At 37.5% G+C, this 20937-nt stretch overlaps 1 protein-coding gene across 7 annotated transcripts in view; it reads left to right on the plus strand.

The window, feature by feature from the left end:
- Positions 1-20937, plus strand: part of MEMO1 (mediator of cell motility 1) — a 141968-nt gene that overhangs the window by 20973 nt on the left and 100058 nt on the right. The window contains exon 1 of one of the 7 annotated variants that reach the window (XM_019942952.3): positions 12956-12989. The exons of 5 other annotated variants lie outside the window; for them this stretch is intronic. In XM_019942952.3, coding sequence (XP_019798511.1) covers positions 12971-12989 — 19 coding nt within the window. In that variant the 5' untranslated portion in view covers positions 12956-12970. Of the gene's footprint in view, positions 1-12955; positions 12990-17198; positions 17218-20937 lie in introns of those variants that run through there. One more of the 7 variants, XM_073791462.1, reaches the window with a different exon arrangement.

A 20937-nucleotide genomic window follows, 5' to 3' on the forward strand; every position in this document is an offset into this window, starting at 1 on the left:
CCTGATTCCTCCAGCTCCATTTTTCTTTCTCTAGATTGCTTTGACTCTTTGGGGTCTTTTGTGTTTCCATACAAATTGTGAAATTTTTTGTCCTAGTTCTGTGAAAAATGCCATTGATAGTTTGATAGGGATTGCATTGAATCTGTGGATTGCTTTGAGTAGTATAGTCGTTTTCACAATGTTGATTCTTCCAATCCAAGATCATGGTATATCTCTCCATCTGTTTGTATTATCTTTAATTTCTTTCTTCAGTGTCTTATAGTTTTCTGAATACAGGTCTTTTGTCCCCTTAGGTAGGTTTATTCCTAGGTATTTTATTCTTTTTGTTGCAGTAGTAAATGGGAGTGTTTCCTTAATTTCTCTTGCAGATTTTTCATCATTATCTCCACTCTAAATTTACTATCTTCCCCTTTTCATGTTTTGTTCTTTGGATGTGAGTCACTGAAGTCTAGCCCACACTTTTGGAGGGGTATGTATCTACATATAATACTTTGGGCTCTTCTCTAAGGAAGATTTGTTCCATTTTCCCATTTATTTATTCAGTCATTTGTATTAGTATGGACACATGTATATTTACTTCATACTTTGGAGGGTAATCCTGCCCCACACTAGTTTTTTGGTTGCTCACATATTTCCACCTTTGGTCATTGGAAGCACATTCAAGTTGGCTCCTGCATTCCCTTTACATGCCCCATGCTTTTGCTTTTTGAGCACTTCCTTTCTTTCTACAAGGTACTCCTCGCTTATGTTGTATTTTCACTGCCCTAGTCATAGAATGTGACATTTCTGCAAGGATTCTTGCTTTCTTTTTTTATGGTAATTGTATTTAGGAGCTAAGACCTGGGCACTGGGATGTATTTACTGCTACTGGGTGTTATTGCTTCTAGGTTTTGTTTTTGGATAAACTAGGAAATACATTTATTTTTACTCACTCATATACCTATATCTCTATTTTTATATCTATCCATCTCTTTCTTTATTAAGCGAAGCATGAGTTCACACTCATTTCTCCAACTCTAATTCATCATTTTTACTCTTTTCCCCTTGCTTATCTGTAACTTCCCTCTTCAGTAGTGAGAAACCTGGCTCCTAACCACCATCTACCATCCGTGTACTCATTTGCTCAACCCCAGTTTATATATATATAAAGCAGGCTTAGAATTGTTAACCCATATCTCTATGTGAAACACATTTACCAACTAAAGTGTGTATGTACAGTTCCTTTTGTCTTTAGCCTTACAATTTCTAATGAAAACATCATTTTCCAAAGTTAAGTGGTTTTGGAAAGTTACTACATTTTACAGCTGCTTTTCCCCTTACCCCCTTGGGTGAGGTGGTGTCATAAATTATAAATAAATACAGTTAGATTTATTTGTCACCATTTCTGTTCCATCTTGGAATATCCTGGCATGCTGGTACATTTCTTTGTTTGTTTAATTTGCATACATTTAAGTTCATTCTTTATGATTTCAGTTCTCTGGGTTTGGCAAATGCATAAAATCTGTTTATTTAGAAAAATGTGTTTGTGTGTATGTCTCATTTCTTGTAGATGTTGTCAGGCCAATTTGTAGCAGTCAGTCTCTTTTTCCCTCTAAGTTGTTGCTTCTCATCTATAGGGTGTTTGGTATTAGCATACATTTATTAGAATTGAGTGAAATAAGTCTTGAATTCTAGGGAACTTTTCTGGGGATAAAGTGCATGAATTTCATATGTAGACTTAGATACCGGTTTTGTCAATGAAATGCTTTTGTCTTTGGTTCTCCTTTGTGTTATCAGTTGGTAAAAATATTTGAAGTTTGAGTACAAGATTCATAGATATCACAGTGATTTGGAAAATTAGACCAAATGTGGTAAGGAAGAACATCTATCTATCTGATGATTATTCTTAACATCTGGATTATTTGGTCTTCACAGGAAAAGTGGGATACTGTGTTGTTTAGGTTATAAGCCAGAGATATAGTCTTCAATTACCTTAAATGATGGAGATTTATTATGGGAAAGTAAAGGACACAGAAATCTCAGCTGTTGCATGGCAAGGTATAAGTAAGACTGAGAGTGGCTGAGGGAATGAGCAGTCATTTAGGAAACCAGGGAGCTCTCGATTATTTTGTTGCCCTCTTAGCAACAAGTGTCCTTGGCTCAGTCCCTGCTACAGAGGTTCTCAACCAGAGGTTGTATATAAGAATTGTCCGTGCTGCCCTATACCAGATCTGTTGAGTCAGTTAGACTCTTCTAGGAATGAGGATTCTGGCTTTGTTTATTATTATTATTATTTTTTAAAAAAGCTTTACAGGTGATTCTGATGAATACTTTTGCTCTAGTGCTTTGCTGTTAGGTAAGTCAGGGTCTGTTTCTTCTGAATTAATGCTATTTGACTTATTTGTTTTATTTATTTATATTTTTTGGCTGTGCCACACGGCTTGCGGGATCTCAGTTCCCTGACGAGGGATTGAACCTGGGCCATGGCAGTGAAAGCCTGGAATTCCACTAGGCCACCAGGGAGCTCCCTCTGATTAATTTAAACCGTGAGAACATTGGGGTGCATGTATCTTTTCAAATTAGAGTTTTTGTCTTTTCCAGGTATGTGTGCAGGAGTGGGATTGCTGTATTGTATGGTAGATCAATTTTTAATTTTAAGTAACTTCCATACTGTTTTCCGTAGTGGCTGCACCAATTTACACTCCCACCAACAGTGTAGGAGGGTTCCCTTTTCTCCACACCCTCTCTAGCATTTATTATTTGTAGACTTCTGTGGCCTCTCCCGTTGCGCAGCACAGGCTCCGGATGCGCAGGCTCAGCGGCCACGGCTCACGGGCCCAGCCGCTCCGCGGCATGTGGGATCCTCGCGGACCGGGGCATGAACCCGTGTCCCCTGCATCGGCAGGCGGACTCTCAACCACTGCGCCACCAGGGAAGCCCTATTTGTAGACTTTTTGATGATAGCCATTCTGACTATCTGATAGCTATTCTGACCTGGTGTGAGGTGATACCTTATTGTGGTTTTGATTTGCATTTCTCTAAATAATTAGCGGTATGAGCATCTTTTCATGTGCCTGTTGGCCATCTGTATGTCTGCTTTGGAGAAATGTCTGTTTAGGTCTTCTGCCCATTTCTTGATTGGGTTGTTTGTTTTTTTGATATTGAGTTGTATGAGCTCTTTGTATATTTTGGAAATTAAGCCCTTGTTGGGCCCTTCGTTTGCAAATACTTTTTCTCATTTCATAGGTTGTCTGGATGTTTTGTTGATGGTTTCCTTTGCAGTGCAAAAGCTTTTAAGTTTGATTAGGTCCCATTTGTTTAGTTTTGCTTTTATTTCTTTTGCCTTGAGAGACTGATCTAATAAAATATTGCTGCGATTTATGTCCAAGAATGTTTTGCTTACGAGTTTTATGGTGTTAACTATAATTCGAAAAGATACATGCACCCCAATGTTTATAGCAGCACTAGTTACAGTAGCTAAGACATGTAAACAACTCAAATGCCCGTGTGTGTGTGTGTGTGTGTGTGTGTGTGTGTGTAAGATGGAATATATTACTCAGCCATAAAAAAGAATGAAGTATTGCAGTTTGCAGCAACATGGATGGACGTAGAGAATGTTATTCTAAGTGAAGTCAGACATAGAAAGACAAATTTATATGATGTCATTAATATGTGGAACCTAAAAAGAAATACAAATGAATCTATATACAAAGCAGGCAGACTCACAGACGTAAAAAACAAACTTATTACCAAAGGAGAAGTGGGGGAAGGGATAAATTAGGAGTATGGGATTAACAGATACAAACTACTATACATAAAGTAGACAAGCGACAAGGATTTACTGTAAAATACAGGGAACAATATTCAATATCTTATAGTAACCTATAATGGAAAATAATCTGAAAAAAAGTATAACTGAATCACTTTGCTGCATACCTGAAACTAACACAATATTTTAAATCATCTATACTTCAATGCTAAATAAATAAACAAACAAACAAACTATAAGAAGTAGAAGCCAAGGAACTGACTGTTTAGTTACCTGGTCTCCATGTCTGCTTTGTGTAGAATTCTTTGACCCCTGAGGCTACTTTCTCAGCTGTTGGCCAGCCTATAAATGGGCTCTTCTTGGGTTTAGACCCCCATTCCTGTTCTAGTCAGCTGTGACCAGATTGGAAGGGTTATTTAATATTATGCCTTATATAACCGCACTTCGTACTACTTGTCTCTGCATTTGACTGTGGTGAAGCGGTAATACAGAATTAAGTAGGGGAGGGGGCTTCCCTGGTGGCGCAGTGGTTGGGAGTCCGCCTGCCGATGCAGGGGACACGGGTTCGTGCCTCGGTCCGGGAGGATCCCACGTGCTGCGGAGTGGCTGGGCCCGTGAGCCATGGCTGTTGAGCCTGTGCGTCCGGAGCCTGTGCTCCGCAATGGGAGAGGCCATGACAGTGAGAGGCCCACATACTGCAAAAAAAAAAAAAGAAGTGAGTAGGGGAGAAATAACTATGGATGGGGATTAGAAGAGACCTTTCTGTAGAGGTAGAAGTAAGTTGAAGTGCAGAATGCTGTGAAGTTCTTGGGGAGAGAGATTTCTAGTTAGAGAGAATACATGGCTGAAAATATAGTAGAGAACGTTGGAGAAGGAGGCTAGGGTTATATCATATAGACTCTTGGAGGGCTGGTAAAATGGTTTGGGTTTTATTCTAATTATAGTGGGAATACATGTGAAATGGCAGAGAGAACTCAAAAAATATTGACCAAAAATTAAAATGTTTGTAATAAACATTGAATGAAGAGCCATGATTTAAATTTATTTATTTGTTTTTGGCTGCATTGGGTCTTTGTTGCTGCATGCGGGCTTTCTCTAGCTGTGGGGAGCGGGGTTCAGTAGTTGTGGCTTGCAGGCTTTCGAGTGCAGGCTCAGTAGTTGTGGCGCACGGGCTTAGTTGCTCAGCGGCGTGTGGGATTTTCCCGGACCAGGGCTCGAACCCGTGTCCCTTGCATTGGCAGGTGGATTCTTAACCACTGCACCACCAGGGAAGTCCCTCCCAGCATTTTTCCTTCTTCAGAACTCTTTAATCCCTCATTAGGCATTGTGTATATCCTCCTTGTTTTGTTTAGCTGTTTTCCCAACTAGATAAGCCTCTAGATGCAAGTGGCTGTCACCGATACCTTTTTGTAGTGTCTTATACACACAGGGAGCTCAATAATTGCTTGCTAGTGAAAAACAGGATAAAAAGCTATATATGGCAATATCAGTAATGTTTTTTAAATAAATGTTTACATTTTATCCTTTCTCATTATAAGTCTTAAGTTTAAAATCTGAAAATTTATATTCTTGTGGAAGATTTTGGTGTTTAATTTCATCAAGAAATGAAAGGTTGGAACTCTGAAAGGAAAAAAAGATTATTTTGTGTTGGTTTGTATAAATAGCAAGAATATGATCATAGGAATTAATATTGTGAGTATTTAGAAATGGGTATTTGATATATTTAATTATTTATACTTCAAAACGGTTTCTCGAATACCTTATATTAATTTTAAATATATAGCCTTTATAGGTTTGACTTATACTTTCTAAATCTGGAATGTACTTGAGGAAAGCTTTGACTTCAGCTTGTTTGCACTGTTCATTAATGTTTTTTCTACTTTGAACTCTTATATAAAATTTTTAAAGCAAATTGAGAATTTGCTTCCTCAGTTGCCACTTTATCATTCTCCTATTTAGTGTTTAGTTGAGGGAGCACTAATCTTAGGAGAAATATTTATTAAAAGTAATTGAAATTATCTATATTAAGAGTCTACATGGAGGGAGTTACCTGGTGGTCCAGTGGTTATTGGTTGGGACTCAGTGCTTTCACTGCTGTGGCCCCGGGTTCAATCCCTGGTTGGGGAACTAAGATGCTGCGTGGTGTGGCCAAAAAAAAAAGAACAAAAGAGAAAGGAAAAAAAAAGAGTCCAGATGGTAGTTAAACTTAACCTTGTTCTCAATTTATGGGCCACTTAAAGAGAATGTGGTTTGCATGCACAATTCAACTTTTTGGACGTTGTGGGTTCTTTTTTTAAATTGTCTCTTCATAATTTTAGTATGTGAGTATATATGTTTAGTAATTTTTAGAAATGTGACCACTAATGCTAGGTCATTATAATGTATTTGTTTGACATTATTTTCAGCATCTTTAATTTCTGTTACATTTAAATGTGTTTTGGAGTATAGACTCGTTTCTCAGCTCATCATTGCATTGTACTTGCTTCCTTTCCTTTTCTTTCAGTCTCTCTAGAGACAGTTTGTTTCTAGAGACAGTTTGTTTCTAGGCAAAACCACTCTGTTTTTTAGTACTCAGCCCACATAGGGGGAGGGGAAGAAATGGAACTAGGGCACTATTGCCTTTTTCTAGATAACCAGTAAAGGATGTGTAAGCTAAGTGTTCTTTAAATCTAGGTGGCATCTCCTGTATGTCTATGTGGTAGGGCATGGGTTTAGGTGTTTCGGCTTTCCCTGAACTGACCCGATAAAACCCTATTGTATATGCATTAACTGCTGACTCCTCTCTCTGTCACACAGATCTGGACACGAGAATTTTCCTCAAACACCAGCTTTGTCTGGTTAAAGGAGCGTTGTCCCAGGGGAATGCATAATTTAGGAGTCATTATACTTGCCAAATGTGTTGGTGTTTATTTTTTTACATTAGTTTTACTTTCCTACTGCAGACTGTTTAAATGGGAGAAACCTTATGTTTTTATGGTGTTCCTATTCTGGCTTAAGAAAAATCAATGTACCCCTTGGTACTTTTATGATTTCACTACCTACTTCTATTACTCATGACCATTGTTTTATTTTTCTCTGTGGCATGTGGTTATAAACACAAGATTGAGTTGATTTAGATTTTGGTATTCTGTATCTGTCCATAGATTTTTTTTATAAGTTTGCTGGTGTTTTGTAGTTTGAAATGCTGGATTTCTAGAGATGTTGAAGCCATGAGAAAACAAACATGTATGCATGTGCATGTGTTTTAACTTTTACTTAGAAGCCAATTTGAGTCATTAGAAAGGTACATAACACTTTTAATATCCATTACACAAATTATCTTGTTAGGTACATGTCATGTTTTTTTTAACAATCATGTTTTGAATATGAAAACTGAAAGTATGGTTTTCTAACCAATATTATGTTAATTGAAATTAATTTTCACATAGTTAAATTGTTAACTGCAAATGATGTGGTACACTGACCTTGCTTCTTTGTTGAGTGTCAGGTAAAAACTTGGTGAGTAGGGACTTTCCCGGCAGTCCAGTGGTTAAGACTTCACGCTTCCACTCTTGGGGGGCATGGGTTCAATCCCTGGTCAGGGAACGAAGATCCTGCATGACGTGCGGTACGGCAGACAAACAAAAACCAACGAAGTGAGTAAATAAATTGCCCTTATTTAGTGTTACGGAGCAAGGTAGTATATTTTATGGCTCTCCATGATATTAAGCAGGTACAAAAGATTGGAGGTAGAGGTAGAGAATAATTGGCACTTTCTGATTTACTGACTTTTAATTTTTATCATACTATGAATGAAGATTTGTCTAAATTGTCTTTGTTTTATTGAGGTAAAGTTCAGATAATATAAAATTAACCATTTTAAAATGTATATTTCATTGGCATTTAATGCATTCATGATGTTGTGCAACTATCACCTATATCGAGTTCCAGAACATCCTCGTAATCCCAAAAGAAAATGCCATACCTATTAAGCAATTACTCCCATTCCTGCCTACCTTCAATCACTGTCAGCCACCAATCTGCTCTCTGTCTCTATCTCTTTGGGGTATTTCATATAAATTGAACCATACAATTTGTGACCTTTTGTGTCTGGTGCTTTCATGGTTCATCCACTCTATAGCATGTATTGGTACATGATTCTTTTTTATGGTGAAATGATATTCTATTGTATGTATATCACACCTTGCTTATCCATTCATTCATTGATAGACATTTGAATTGTTTCCATCTTTTGGCATTTGTGAATAGTGCTGCTATGACCATTTATGCACAGCTATTTGTTTGAATACCTGTTTACAGTGCTTTTGCGTTTTTACCTAGGAGTGGAATTGCTGGGTCATATGGTAGATCTATGTTTAATTTCTTTAGGAAATGGCAAAATGCTTTCCACAGTGGCTGCACCATTTTACAGCCCCAACAACATATGAAGATTCTAGTTTCTCCACATCTTCTTTGATCACTTGTTATTTTCTTCTTTTTATTTTATTCATTTTTAAAAATAAATTTATTTATTTTTGGCAGCCTTGGGTCTTCGTTGCTGCGCGCGGGCTTTCTCTAGTTGCAGCGATGGGGAGCTACTCTTCATTGTGGCCTGCGGGCTTCTCATTGCAGTGGCTTCTCTTGTTGCGGAGCACGGGCTCTAGGTGCGCGGGCTTCAGTAGTTGTGGCTCGCGGGCTCTAGAGCGCAGGCTCAGTAGTTGTGGCACACGAGCTTAGTTGCTCTGCGGCATGTGAGATCTTCCCGGACTAGGACTCCAACCCGTGTCCCCTGCATTGGCAGGCAGATTGTTAACCACTGTGCCACCAGGGAAGTCCCCTTTTAATTTTTTTAAATAGCCATTTTAATGAGTGTGAAGTGGTATCTCACTGTGGTTTGACTTATGTTTCCAGATCACAAATGATGTTGAGCATCTTTTTATGTGCTTATTGGCCATTTGTATATCGTCTTTGGAGAAATGTTTTTTCAGGTCTTGCATGTTTTCAAAATTGGGTTGTTTGTCTTTTTATTGTTGAATTCTTTATGTATTTTAGCTATTAATTCTTTGTCAGATACACGACTTCCAAATATTTTCTCCCATTCTGTAGGTTGTATTTTCACATTCTTGACAATATCTTTTCATGTACATAAGTTTTTAAAAATTTATTTATTTATTTATTTGGTTGTGTTGGGTCTTAGTTGCAGTACGCGAACTTCTAGTTGTGGTATGTGGGATCTAGTTCCCTGACCAGGGATCGAACCCAGTCCCCCTGCATTGGGAGCGTGGAGTCTTAGCCACTGGACCACCAGGGAAGTCCCCCCCAAAAGTTTTTAATTTTGATAAATTCATGATAAAGAATCCACATTAAAACCATCAGGGCTAATAAAGGATACAAGAGCAAGAAGCAAAAAGCAACCTGCAACTAACACAACATTGTTAATGAACTATACTGCAATATAAAATAAAAATTAAAAAAAAGAAACAACAATCAGTTGTATTTCTATTTATTAACAATGAACAATCCAGAAAGGAAATTAAGAAAACAATTTCATTCATGATAGAATCAAAATGAATACTTAGCAGTAATTTTTTAAATTGAAGTATAGTTGATTTACAATGTTGTGTTAATTTCTGATGTACAGCAGAGTGATTCAGTTATGCATATATATATTCTTTTTCATATTCTTTTCCATTGTGGTTTATCACAGGATATTGAATATAGTTCCCTGTGCTACACAGTAGGACCTTGTTGTTTATCTGTTCTATATATAATAGTTTGCATCTGCTAATGCAAACTCCCAATCCATCCTTTTCCCACCCCGTCTGTTCTCTGTGTCTGTGAGTCTGTTTCTGTTTCATAGATAAGTTTGTGTCATATTTTAGATTCCACATATAAGTGATATATGTGCTATTTGTCTTTCTCTGTCTGATTTACTTCACTTAGTATGCTAATCTTCAGGTCCATTCATGTTGCTGCAAATGGCATTATTTCATTCTTTTTTATGGCTGAGTAGTATTCCATTGTATATATGTACCACATCTTCTTTATCCATTCATCTGTTGATGGACATTTAGGTTGTTTCCATGTTTTGGTTATTGTGAATAGTGCTGCAGTGAACATTGGGGTGCATGTAATTAAGAAGCGTTTGGTTGTGCGTCTACAGTGTTTTTTTTACTTGATCCTGATGAGCATGATAGCACATTCTGAGTGTGACTGAGGATTATACTGTTTGGTCAAGAAGGGTGTTAACAGACAGATTCCCTAAGACTCATTAGGAAACCAGGCTATATAACAGTGTCTGGCATTGAGTGGGTATTTAATAAATGTTTGGTTAAATGGATGAATCAGTAAAAACAAACTTAACTATAAAACTGCTTGAGCAGTGGTCTAAAATATGAAAGAGGCTGGGATCAGCTAAAGTAATGTTAACTCTTTAAAACAAACTACATTTTCAAGTACAGTAATAGGACTAATATACTGAATGTAAAAATGTTGTGAGGGCCCAGGAAGAGAATTGTTCCTTCTGTTGAAAATTATGAAAAAGAAAAACAAACTTGTATTATTTTTATTACAAAGGGAATTCAGGTATGTTAAAGAAAATTAAGAAAATATAAATATGAAGCAGAAGTAAATAACCTGTCATCCTAAAAGAACCTTTCTTAGCTTTTTTCTATGCCTGTATATAAAAATGGGATCATTTAAGTTTTTATATATATATAAATTTTATATATATTTCATATATATATATATATATATATATATATATATATGGCTTTGTATCCTGCTGTATTCCCTTAACCATAAGTCTAACATGTACAAAACTTTCTGTTGAAATATTGGGTATTAGGAATCCTGCCAGAAAGTATCCTGTGTAATTAGTACAGTTTTAAATGGCTAACTGGATGTAATAACTAGCTTTTCCATATATAAAAGATAGATGGTATTGAATTGTTTGTAACATTTATGTAAAGTAAACATTATTAGTAAATATTAATAAAAGTATGTCGTGTATGTAAGAGCAAATCAAATTGTTCAGTATTTTACATTTTTTAGTACTTTATGAACTCATATTTTTCCATTTTTTTAGTTTAAAATTTAAAATTTTGTTATTATGAATATACTGTACTAAACTGAACCAGGACTCTAGTATATTCTAGATTATGAGAAAGGGTTAAAAACTTGGAATGGAAATGTCCTGTTTAGGGAGAAAATGTATTTACTATCTAAAATTCTATCTATTATGGACAGTGACAATAAAATTAGGATGAAAACAAAAAACACAAATAGAGATTAAATTATGAAACAAAACAGTTTATATGTCAGTAATTTGGGGGGAAGCATGGAGTTTGGAATGTAAGAATATGAAGTTGAGGGTAGTTTTGTAATCAAGAAGATAAAAAGTGAAAGAGGAGGAGGCCTCCTTTGTAATTAATCTGAGGCACTTGGAGGATTTATCATGCTACGATTGGTCCCTAACAGAGCAGAAACAAATAACTGGAAGGTTTGCTACCAGAAGATGGAAATCTGCTGATACCGATAAGGTAGCAGGCAGTGCAAGATTCAGAGACTTCCAGGTCAGGAGATCAGCATGAGAGTTCCTGAGCAGAGTTGGTGATTCCAGGGTAGAAGCTGTATGCAGTCAGCCCTGCTTGGGTGTAGGCAGCCCTGGGACCCTTGGTGTTAACTGAAGCCAGGCAGAGCTCAGGTCTGCAGATGCATCCTATTGCCAAGTGAGGCAGAATCAGGTACTTCACAAGATGAGATACCTGGAACTGTTTAAATGAGGTGAGATGGTTTCATGGGTTGGCTGGGGGGGGAAGATATTTAAGGATTATAGGAAGAAATAGAATAATCTTCAATGAAGTGCTTTTATTTGCCAGATTTAGGCTTGTTACTTTCCTGTATACTCTGATTCAGTCTTTTTGAGTTAGGCTTTGTTGTGTGGGGTGTCTGAATTTTTATTAAGTACATCAGCAGTTCTCTTGAATGTGGCTCTTGGACCAGAGATTGAGACACAGAGGCAGGAGTCTTGACTGTTGACTGGCACTTGTGAGTTTGATTCCTATTACCTTATCATCCTGGTCAATCCCTCATTGTTCTGAGGCCTCAGATGGCTCTCCAAGATAATACTTGAGAACAGAGGTCAGAACAGTAATTTCATAATAACTGTTTTCAGAACATACATAAACAGCAAATCAAAAATTTAAAACCCTCTGCTAAACATTAACAGATTAAAAACCCATTAAGTTTTATTAAGAAATTATATTTTTATTAGAAATAATTACTATTGATTGCCAAATGATTGGGACCTGTTATATTAACATTTTAAAAAATATTTATTTCTTTTTGTTTTTGACTGCATTGGGTCTTCATTGCTGCACGTGGGCTTTCTGTAGTTGCTGTGAGCAGGGGCTACTCTTTGTTGCGGTGTGCGGGCTTCTCATTGTGGTGGCTTCTCTTGTTGCGGAGCATGGGCTCTAGGCATGAGGACTTCAGTAGCTGTGGCATGCGGGCTCAGTAGTTGTGGCTCGTGAGCTCTAGAGTGCAGACTCAGTGTGGCTCATGGCTTAGTTGCTCCGCGGCATGTGGGATCTTCCCGGACCAGGGCTCGAACCTGTGTCCCCTACATTGGCAGGTGGATTCTTAACCACTGCGCCACCAGGGAAACCCATATTAATATTTTTTACGTAGCAGTTTCATTTAATGAAATCATGCTGATAACTGTAAAACAATTTAGTATTCATTATTTTTCTTCTTCCTTTATAGAATGAAGTCCTGCATTATCCTATATTTATACAAAGCTTTTTTCCAATTATAAAAATACTTAGTTACTGAAGAAAAAGGTACTTCCCTGGTGGCGTAGTGGTTAGGAATCTGCCTGCCAATGAAGCGTACACGGGTTTGATCCCTGGTCTGGGAAGATCCCACATGCTGTGGAGCAACTAAGCCCATGTGCCCCAACTACTGAGCCTGTGCTCTAGAGCCCACGAGCCACAGTTACAGAGCCCATGTGCCACAACTACTGAAGCCCACGCACCTAGAGCCAGTGCTTTGCAACAAGAGAAGCCACCACAGTGAGAAGCCCGCAAATCGCAACGAAGAGTAGCCCCCACTGGCTGCAACTAGAGAAAGCCCATGCCCAGCAACGAAGACCCAACGCAGCCAAAAAATAAATAAATTACTTACTTAAAAGAAAATAAAGTTTAAAAAAAGAACCAAACCTTTAAAAAAGAAAAAGTTAGAATGTATAGAGATGACCAAAGTAAGTAACCATAATTTGACACCCAGAAATAACTGCTGACAGAATATTGGTTTTATAGCATTTACATGTGGCAGCATTTACTAAGTTAGGTTGTTTTGCATAAATGTAATATTCTTTCCAAAGATTTTTAACTTAAATCTTTAATAAATTTTAGCTAAAACAATATAAGTGAGATTCTTGAAATGCATGTAGAGCTAGCAACAAGTGGTTTAGCTTTCTTTGGGATATGAATATTAGGCCTAGTTGTTGCTGCTGCTGCTGTTGTTGGATTTTTTAAAAGTTGAAGTGTAGTTGATTTACAATATTGTGTTAGTTTTAATGGCAAACAGTTATGAGAGAAGAAGGTTGTAAATATCATCCATTATTCAAAAGAAGGGTGTTTGTTTTGAACTGTAAAGATAATCACCAAATAACCAGTAGCAGTAACTACCACTGTCTGGTGACCAGCAAGTTTGTATTAAAATAAGTCTGCATTTAAGCAAGAGGGTACACAGAGCATAGATACTCTGTATAAACTGGGAATGAAGGGATGGTATTAGGAAAGAGGAGCTAACTGCATGTGGAGTTTGGAGATTTTCTTTATTTTCTCACTTTTTAAATAAGATTGGGCCAGTTGAGCTAGTGTTTGTTTAGTACTTTAGGAAAGGGTTAAAAGAGTTGGTTTTAAGGAAACATATGTTTTTATATGTGTTATTCCAGTTAATTTTAAACCACCCCATGTAAGGCAAGTGTTTTATCCTCATTTTTATGGAAGAGGAAACAAGAGAAATCCCTGCCGGTACAGTGGTTAGGACTTCGCACTTCCACTGCAGGGGGCACGGGTTCCATCCCTGGTTGGGGAACTAAGATCTCGCATGTGTGCAGCGTGGCTGATTAAAGAAAAAAAAAAGTGGAAACAAAGTCAGAAAGTTTTTTGTTCAAGTCACACACTCAGGTATTTCTGGCTTTGTCTCCATTTCTTTCCCTCATGTTTATGGTGTTCTGATTTCTAAAGTTCTTTCCAACTCTAAAAATCTGTGACTTTAATGAAGTGGAGAGAACAGTATAATGAATTTCCATTTACCTAACATGGAACTACAAAATTATTAGCCCGTTACCTGTGTGTTTCGTCTATACCATTTATGGTTGCCCCCACATCGTATTCCCCCCACATTACTTTAACACACGTCCCAGCATAACATTTCATATGCACACGTTTCAGTATATACCTCTAAAAGAGAGAAACTATTTTTTAAAAATTTAAAACATCACCATAGTAATATTATCACTGTTAAAAAACCATTAATTCCCTCATTTCCAGTTAATGCTCACATTTTCCTGATTGTCATAATTTCTTTTAAAACTGTTTTTAAGGTGGGATTTAAGTAAGGGCTATGTACATTGCAATTGGTTGATATGTCTCATTAAAAATTATTATTTTATTATTGTTATTTTAAAGATAGATTTTGTTTTGAACAGTTTTATCTTTGTAGCAGAATTGAGCAGAAGGCACAGAGCTTTACAATATAACTCCTGGATGTCCATTTGTTCCACCACCATTTGTTGAAAAGATTATCTTTTCTTCACTGTATTGCCTCTGTTCTTTTGTTGAAGATCAGGTGACTGTACTTATGTGGATTCTTTCCTGGGTTCTCCATTCTATTCCATTACTTGATTTGTCTGTTCTTTCACCAATACCACACTTGATTATTGCAACTTTATATTAACTCTTGAAGTTGGGTTGTGTCAGTTCTTAGTCCTCCAACTTTGTTCTTTTCCTTCAGTATTGTACTGGCTCTTCTGTGTCTTTTGCCTCTTCATATAATCTTCAGAATCAGTTTGTTGATATCCACAAAATAACTTGCTGGAATTTTGATTGGGATTGCATTGAATCTATAGGTCAAGTTGGGAAAAACTGACATCTTGACAATATTGAGTCTTCTTATCAGTTTTGTAGTTTTTCTCATATAGATCTTATACATATTTTGCTGGATATATACCTAAGTATTTCTTTTTGTGGGGTGGTACTGTAAATAGTATTGTGTTTTAATTTCAGATTCCACTTGTTCATTGCTGGTATGTAGAAAAGCAATTGACTTTTTAATTTTAGCCTGTCCTGCAGCCTTGCTATAATCGTTTTTTATTTTTATTTATTTATTTATTACTTTTTAAAATTAATTAATTTATTGGCTGTGTTGGGTCTTCGTTGCTTCACGCGGACTTTCTCTAGTTTTGGTGAGCGGGGTCTACTCTTCGTTGTGGTGCACAGGCTTCTCATCACAGTGGCTTCTCTTGTTGTGGAGCACGGGTTCTAGGTGCGTGGGCTTCAGTAGTTGTGGTGTGTGCTCTCAGTAGTTGTAGCTCGCAGACTCTAGAGTGCAGGCTCAGTAGTTGTGGCGCACAGGCTTAGTTGCCCTGTGGCATGTGGGATATTCCCGGCCCAGGACTTGAACCTATGTTCCCTGTGTTGGCAGGTGGATTCTTCACCACTGAGCCACCAGGGAAGTCCCCCGCTTTTTAATTTCAGGAATTTTTTGGTTGACTCTTGGATTTTCTCCATAGGTGATCATGTCATTTGCTTAGAAGAACAATTTTTATTCTTTCTTCCCAATCTGTATACTTTTATTTCCTTTTCTTGTCTTAATGTATTAGGTAAAATTTCTTGTACAGTGTTGAAAAGCAGTGATGAGAGAGGGGCATCCTTGTCATGTTCCTGACATTGTCTTTTTAAATCTACATATTCCTCCTCTATCTTATTCATTCTTTCTTTCCCCCTCCTTGCAACTTTGTTACTGTGTTGTTGAAGAAACTGGATATTGTGATTTTTAGTGATTCCCATAGACTGGATTTTGGTAATTGCATCTCTGTGGTGGTGTTCAACATATATTTCTCTCCCAGTATTATATAAATTTTGGTAATTAGATCTAGAGCAACACTGTCCAATATAAATATAATGAAAGCCATAAATTTTAGCCACATATCGGTTATTTGAAATTTTTATGGTATACACTTCAAAAAAAAGTAAAAAAAAGAAACAGGTGAAATTGGTTTTAACATATTTTTTTAATCCATTATATCCAAAATGTTATCATTTCAATGCATAGCCTATTTAATTATTGAGATATTTCACATTGTTTTGGTATTAAATCTTAGAAATCTGGTTTGTATTTTACACTTATATCACATCTCAATCAGGATTAGCCACCTTGCAAGTACTCGATAGCCACATGTGGCTAGTGACTCCTGTATTGAGTAGCACAGATCTAGAGACTTCATCAGGTTTAGAATTTTTTTTTTTTTTGTCAGGAAATAAGGCATGTCTGGTTGTCTGTTTTGGTGATGTTGGTAGTCATTCATGATCATTGTTTAGATCTATTAATTCGTTAAGGCTTATAAAGTGGTGATATTTTTATTATTCTACCTTCATTTATTATCTGTAATACTTCTTTAAAGGGATATTTTCTATCCTCAGTTGTTTTGGCTACCCAAAGGAAAAATTAATATAGAAAAAGTGAGATGAGTAATGCTTGATTCTTTTTCTTTATTTACCAGTTATCAAAATAATGAGTTGGATCCCTAGCAGTATCCAAAGGTAACCAGCAAATTTCTTTCTTCAAGTGTCATTGTAAACTCATAGAATTAAAAGATTCTCGGGACTTCCCTGATGGCCCAGTGGTTGAGAATTTGCCTGCCAATGCAGGGGACACAGGTTCAATCCCTGGTCCGGGAAGATTCCACATGCTGCGGAGCAACTGAGCCCTTGAGCCACAGCTACTGAATCCCACGTGCCACAACTGCTGAAGCCAGCGCACCTAGAGCCTGTGTTCCACAACAAGAGAAACCACCACAGTGAAAAGCCTGCACACCGCAAGGAAGACCCAACACAGCCAAAAAAAAAAAAAAAAAAAAAAAGAATAGATAAAAAAATAGAAGATACTCAGATTGTCTCACCTTTAGCCAGTGGGAGCCTCATTAAGCTGGCTCTTATGTCCTTTTGACATGGCCCTAATAGTCTTTGACGGCTTTCTTGCTTTCCGGTGTATTAGTCTGTATTCTCCAGAGAAACGCAACCAGTAGGACATAGGATATATGTATCTATATATATTTATATACATATATAAATGTATATAAAGAGACTTATTATAATGAATTTGTTTATGCAGTTTTGGAGGCTGACAAGTCCCAAGATCTGCAGTTGGCAAGCTGGAGGCCCAGGAAGGATGATGATGTAGTTCCAGTCAAGAATCCAGTAAGCTTGAGACCCAAGGGGAGCAATTGTTTTAGTTTGAGTCTGAAGGGAGGGGAAAAACCAGGGTGCAGCTTGAAGGCTTTATGCAGAATTCCCTCTTACTTGTGGGAGGGTCAGCCTTTATCTTCTATTCAGGCCTTCAACTGTTTGGGGAAGGCAATCTGCTTTACTTGTTTCTTTTTTTTTTTTTTTAATGAATTTATTTATTTATTTATGGCTGTGTTGGGTCTTCGTTGCTGCCGCGGGCTTTCTCTAGTTGGGACGAGCAGGGGCTACTCTTCGTTGCAGTGCTTCTCATTGTGGTGGCTTCTCTCGTTGCGGAGCACGGCCTCTAGGCGTGCGGGCTCAGTAGTTGAGGCTTGCGGGCTCCAGAGCACAGGCTTAGTAGTTGTGGTATGGGGCCTTAGTTGCTCCGTGACATGTGGGATCTTCCTGGACCAGGGCTCGAACCTGTGTCCCCTGCATTGGCAGGCGGATTCTTAACCACTGCGCCACCAGTAAAGTCCTGCTTTACTTGTTTACAGATTCAAATGTTAATCTCATCTAGAAAAACCCTCTGGGTGCACCCAGAATAATGTTTGACCAAACGTCTGGCACCCCATGATTCAGTCAAGTTGACATATTAAATTAACCACTGCAACTGGTATAACATGTTCCAGGCTTAATTTTACATTTCCTTCCCCAGATGTGGAATCCACCATTTTCCTAAGGAGCCCAGATCTTTACTCTCTTAAACAAAATCAAAGTAGCAAAATCTTCTAGATAATGTTGGCAGTTAGTAAGTGCCATCTGATGGTTCTTTTTTTCTTTTATTGGAGTATAATTGCTTTGCAATGTTGTGTTAGTTTCTGCTGTACAATGAAGTGAATCAGCTCTATGTATGTATAATCCCCTCCCTCTTGGACCTCCCTCCCCACCACATCCCACCCATCTAGGTCATCACAGAGCACCGAGCTGAGCTCCCTGTGCTATACAGCAGGTTCCCACTAGCTACCTATTTTACACATGGTAGTATATTTATGTCAAACCTAATCTCCCCATTCATCCCACCCTCCCCTTCCCCCGCTGTGCCCACACATCCATTCTCTACGTCTGTGTCTCTATTCCTGCCCTGCAGATAGGTTCATCTGTACCATTTTTCTAGATTACACATATATTTGTTTTTCTCTTTCTGACTTACTTCAACCTGTATGACAGACTCTGGGTCCATCCACATCACTACAGATGACCCAATTTTGTTCCTTTTTATGGCTGAGTAATATTCCGTGATATATATGTACCATATCTTCTTTATCCATTTATCTGTTGATGGACATTTAGATTGTTTCCGTGTCCTGGCTATTGTAAATAGTGCTGCAGTGAACATTGGGGTACATGTGACTTTTTGAATTACTGTTTTCTCAGGGTATATGCTCAGTAGTGGGATTGCTGGGTCATATGATAGTTCTATCTTTAGTTTTTTAGGGACCCTCCATACTGTTGTCTATGGTGGCTGTATCAATTTACATTCCCACCAGCAGTACAAGAGTGTCCCTTTTCTCAATACCCTCTCCAGCATTTATTGTTTGTAGATTTTTTGATGATGGCCATTCTGACTGGTGTGAGATGATATCTCGTTGTAGTTTTGATTTGCATTTCTGTAATAATTAGTGATGTTGAGTATCTTTTCATGTGTTTCTTGGCCATCTGTATGTCTTCTTTGGAGAAATGTCTGTTTAGGTCTTCTGCCCATTTTTTGATTGGGTTGTTTGTTTTTTTGATATTGAGCTGCATGAGCTATTTGTATATTTTGGAAATTAATCCTTTGTCCATTGCTTTGCTTGCAAATATTTTCTCCCATTCTGAGGGTTGTTTTTTCATCTTGTTTATGGTTTCCTTTCCAGTGCAAAATCTTTTAAGTTTAATTAGGTCCCATTTGCTTATTTTTCTTTTCATTACTCTAGGAGGTGGGTTAAAAAAGATCTTGCTGTGATTTATGTTAAAGAGTGTTTTTCCCATGTTTTTCTCTAAGAGCTTTATAGTGTCTGGTCTTACATTTAGGTCTTTAATCCATTTTGAGTTTATTTTTGTGTATGGTGTTAGTGTTCTAATTTCATTCTTTTACATGTAGCTGTCCAGTTTTCCCAGCACCACTTATTGAAGAGGCTGTCTTTTCTCCATTGTATATTCTTGCCTCCTTTGTCATAGATTAGGTGATCATAGGTACGTGGGTTTATATCTGGGCTTTCTGTTCTGTACCATTGATCTATATTTGTTTTTGTGCCAGTACCATGCTGTCTCGATTACTGTAGCTTTGTAGTGTAGTCTGAAGTTGGGGAGCCTGATTCCTCCAGCTCCATTTTTCTTTCTCAAGATTGCTTTGGCTATTTGGGGTCTTTTGTATTTCCATACAAATTGTAAAGTTTTTTGTTCTAATTCTGTGAAAAATGCCATTGGTAATTTGATAGGGATTGCATTGAATCTGTAGATTGCTTTGGGAAGTATAGTCATTCTCACAATATTGATTCTTCCAATCCAAAAACATGGTGTATCTCTCCATCTGTTTGTGTCATCCTTGATTTCTTTTATCAGTGTTTTATAGTTTTCTGAGTACAGATCTTTTGCCTCCTTAGGTAGGTTTATTCCTAGGTATTTTATTCTTTTTATTGCAATGGTAGATGGGATTGTTTCCTTAATTTCTCTTTCTGATCTTTCGTTGTTAGTGTATAGGAAGTCCTAGCCATGGCAATCAGAGAAGAAAAATAAAAAGAATACAAATTGGAAAAGAAGAAGTTAAACTGTCACTGTTTGCAGATGACATGATGCTATACAGAGAAAATCCTAAAGATGCCACCAGAAAACTACTAGAACTAATCAATGAGTTTGTTAAAGTTGATGATTCTTTTAATGATGAAAGTACATTGAGATTCATACTTCGCAAAGCTTTACTTTAAAAGGCTTTGTTGGGAATTCCCTGGTGTTCCAGTGGTTAGGACTCAGCGCTTTCACTGTGGTGGCCTGGGTTCAGTCCCTTGTCAGGGAACTAAGATCCCACAATCTGCGCAGCCAAAAAAAAAAAAAAAGTCTCTGTTTCAGGATTTTTATCAAGAAAGGTGTACTTTCTTAAGAGTAATTAAATTCTCTTATATGTTACTTAATTTTGTTCTTTTCTCACTTTTGGGAAAGAGGTTCTTGATGTCTGCTCAGTCATTCCTACCTTGATCTTTCTTAGTTTCTGATATAACATTTGAGGAAAGTGTAGAGTGAAAGCTGATGGCATGGAGTCATACCTAGTAAAATGCATATAAAATGATTGATAATTATCTTCTTTAAGCACCAACCTAAACAATTCTACCTCTTAGTATGTTACAGTAACCTGGAATTACAGACATAATTGAGTTTACCCTCTTCATTTTACAGGAAAGGAAATTGAGGCCTGGATCTGTAGGAAAGCTAGGATTGTCACCTGGATCACTTGCATCTCAGAGTTGGCATTGTGCTGTGAAGTAGCACAACCTCACAGTTCAGAGACAGACCGATATGGCTCAGAGATCTTGACATTGCCGTTTATTAGCTGTATGAACTTGAGGAAAGTTTGTTTTTTTTTTTTTTGGCTGCGCCATGTGGTGTGCAGGTTTTTCGTTCCCCAACCAGGAATCGAACCCGTGCCCCCTGCGGTGGAAGTGTGGAGTCTTAACCCCTGGAGCACCAGGGAATTCCCAAGGAAACTTTGTTTTTTAA

This window comes from Tursiops truncatus, chromosome 14 (genome assembly GCF_011762595.2).
Source record: "Tursiops truncatus isolate mTurTru1 chromosome 14, mTurTru1.mat.Y, whole genome shotgun sequence".
In the NCBI taxonomy this organism is placed as follows: Eukaryota; Metazoa; Chordata; class Mammalia; order Artiodactyla; family Delphinidae; genus Tursiops; species Tursiops truncatus.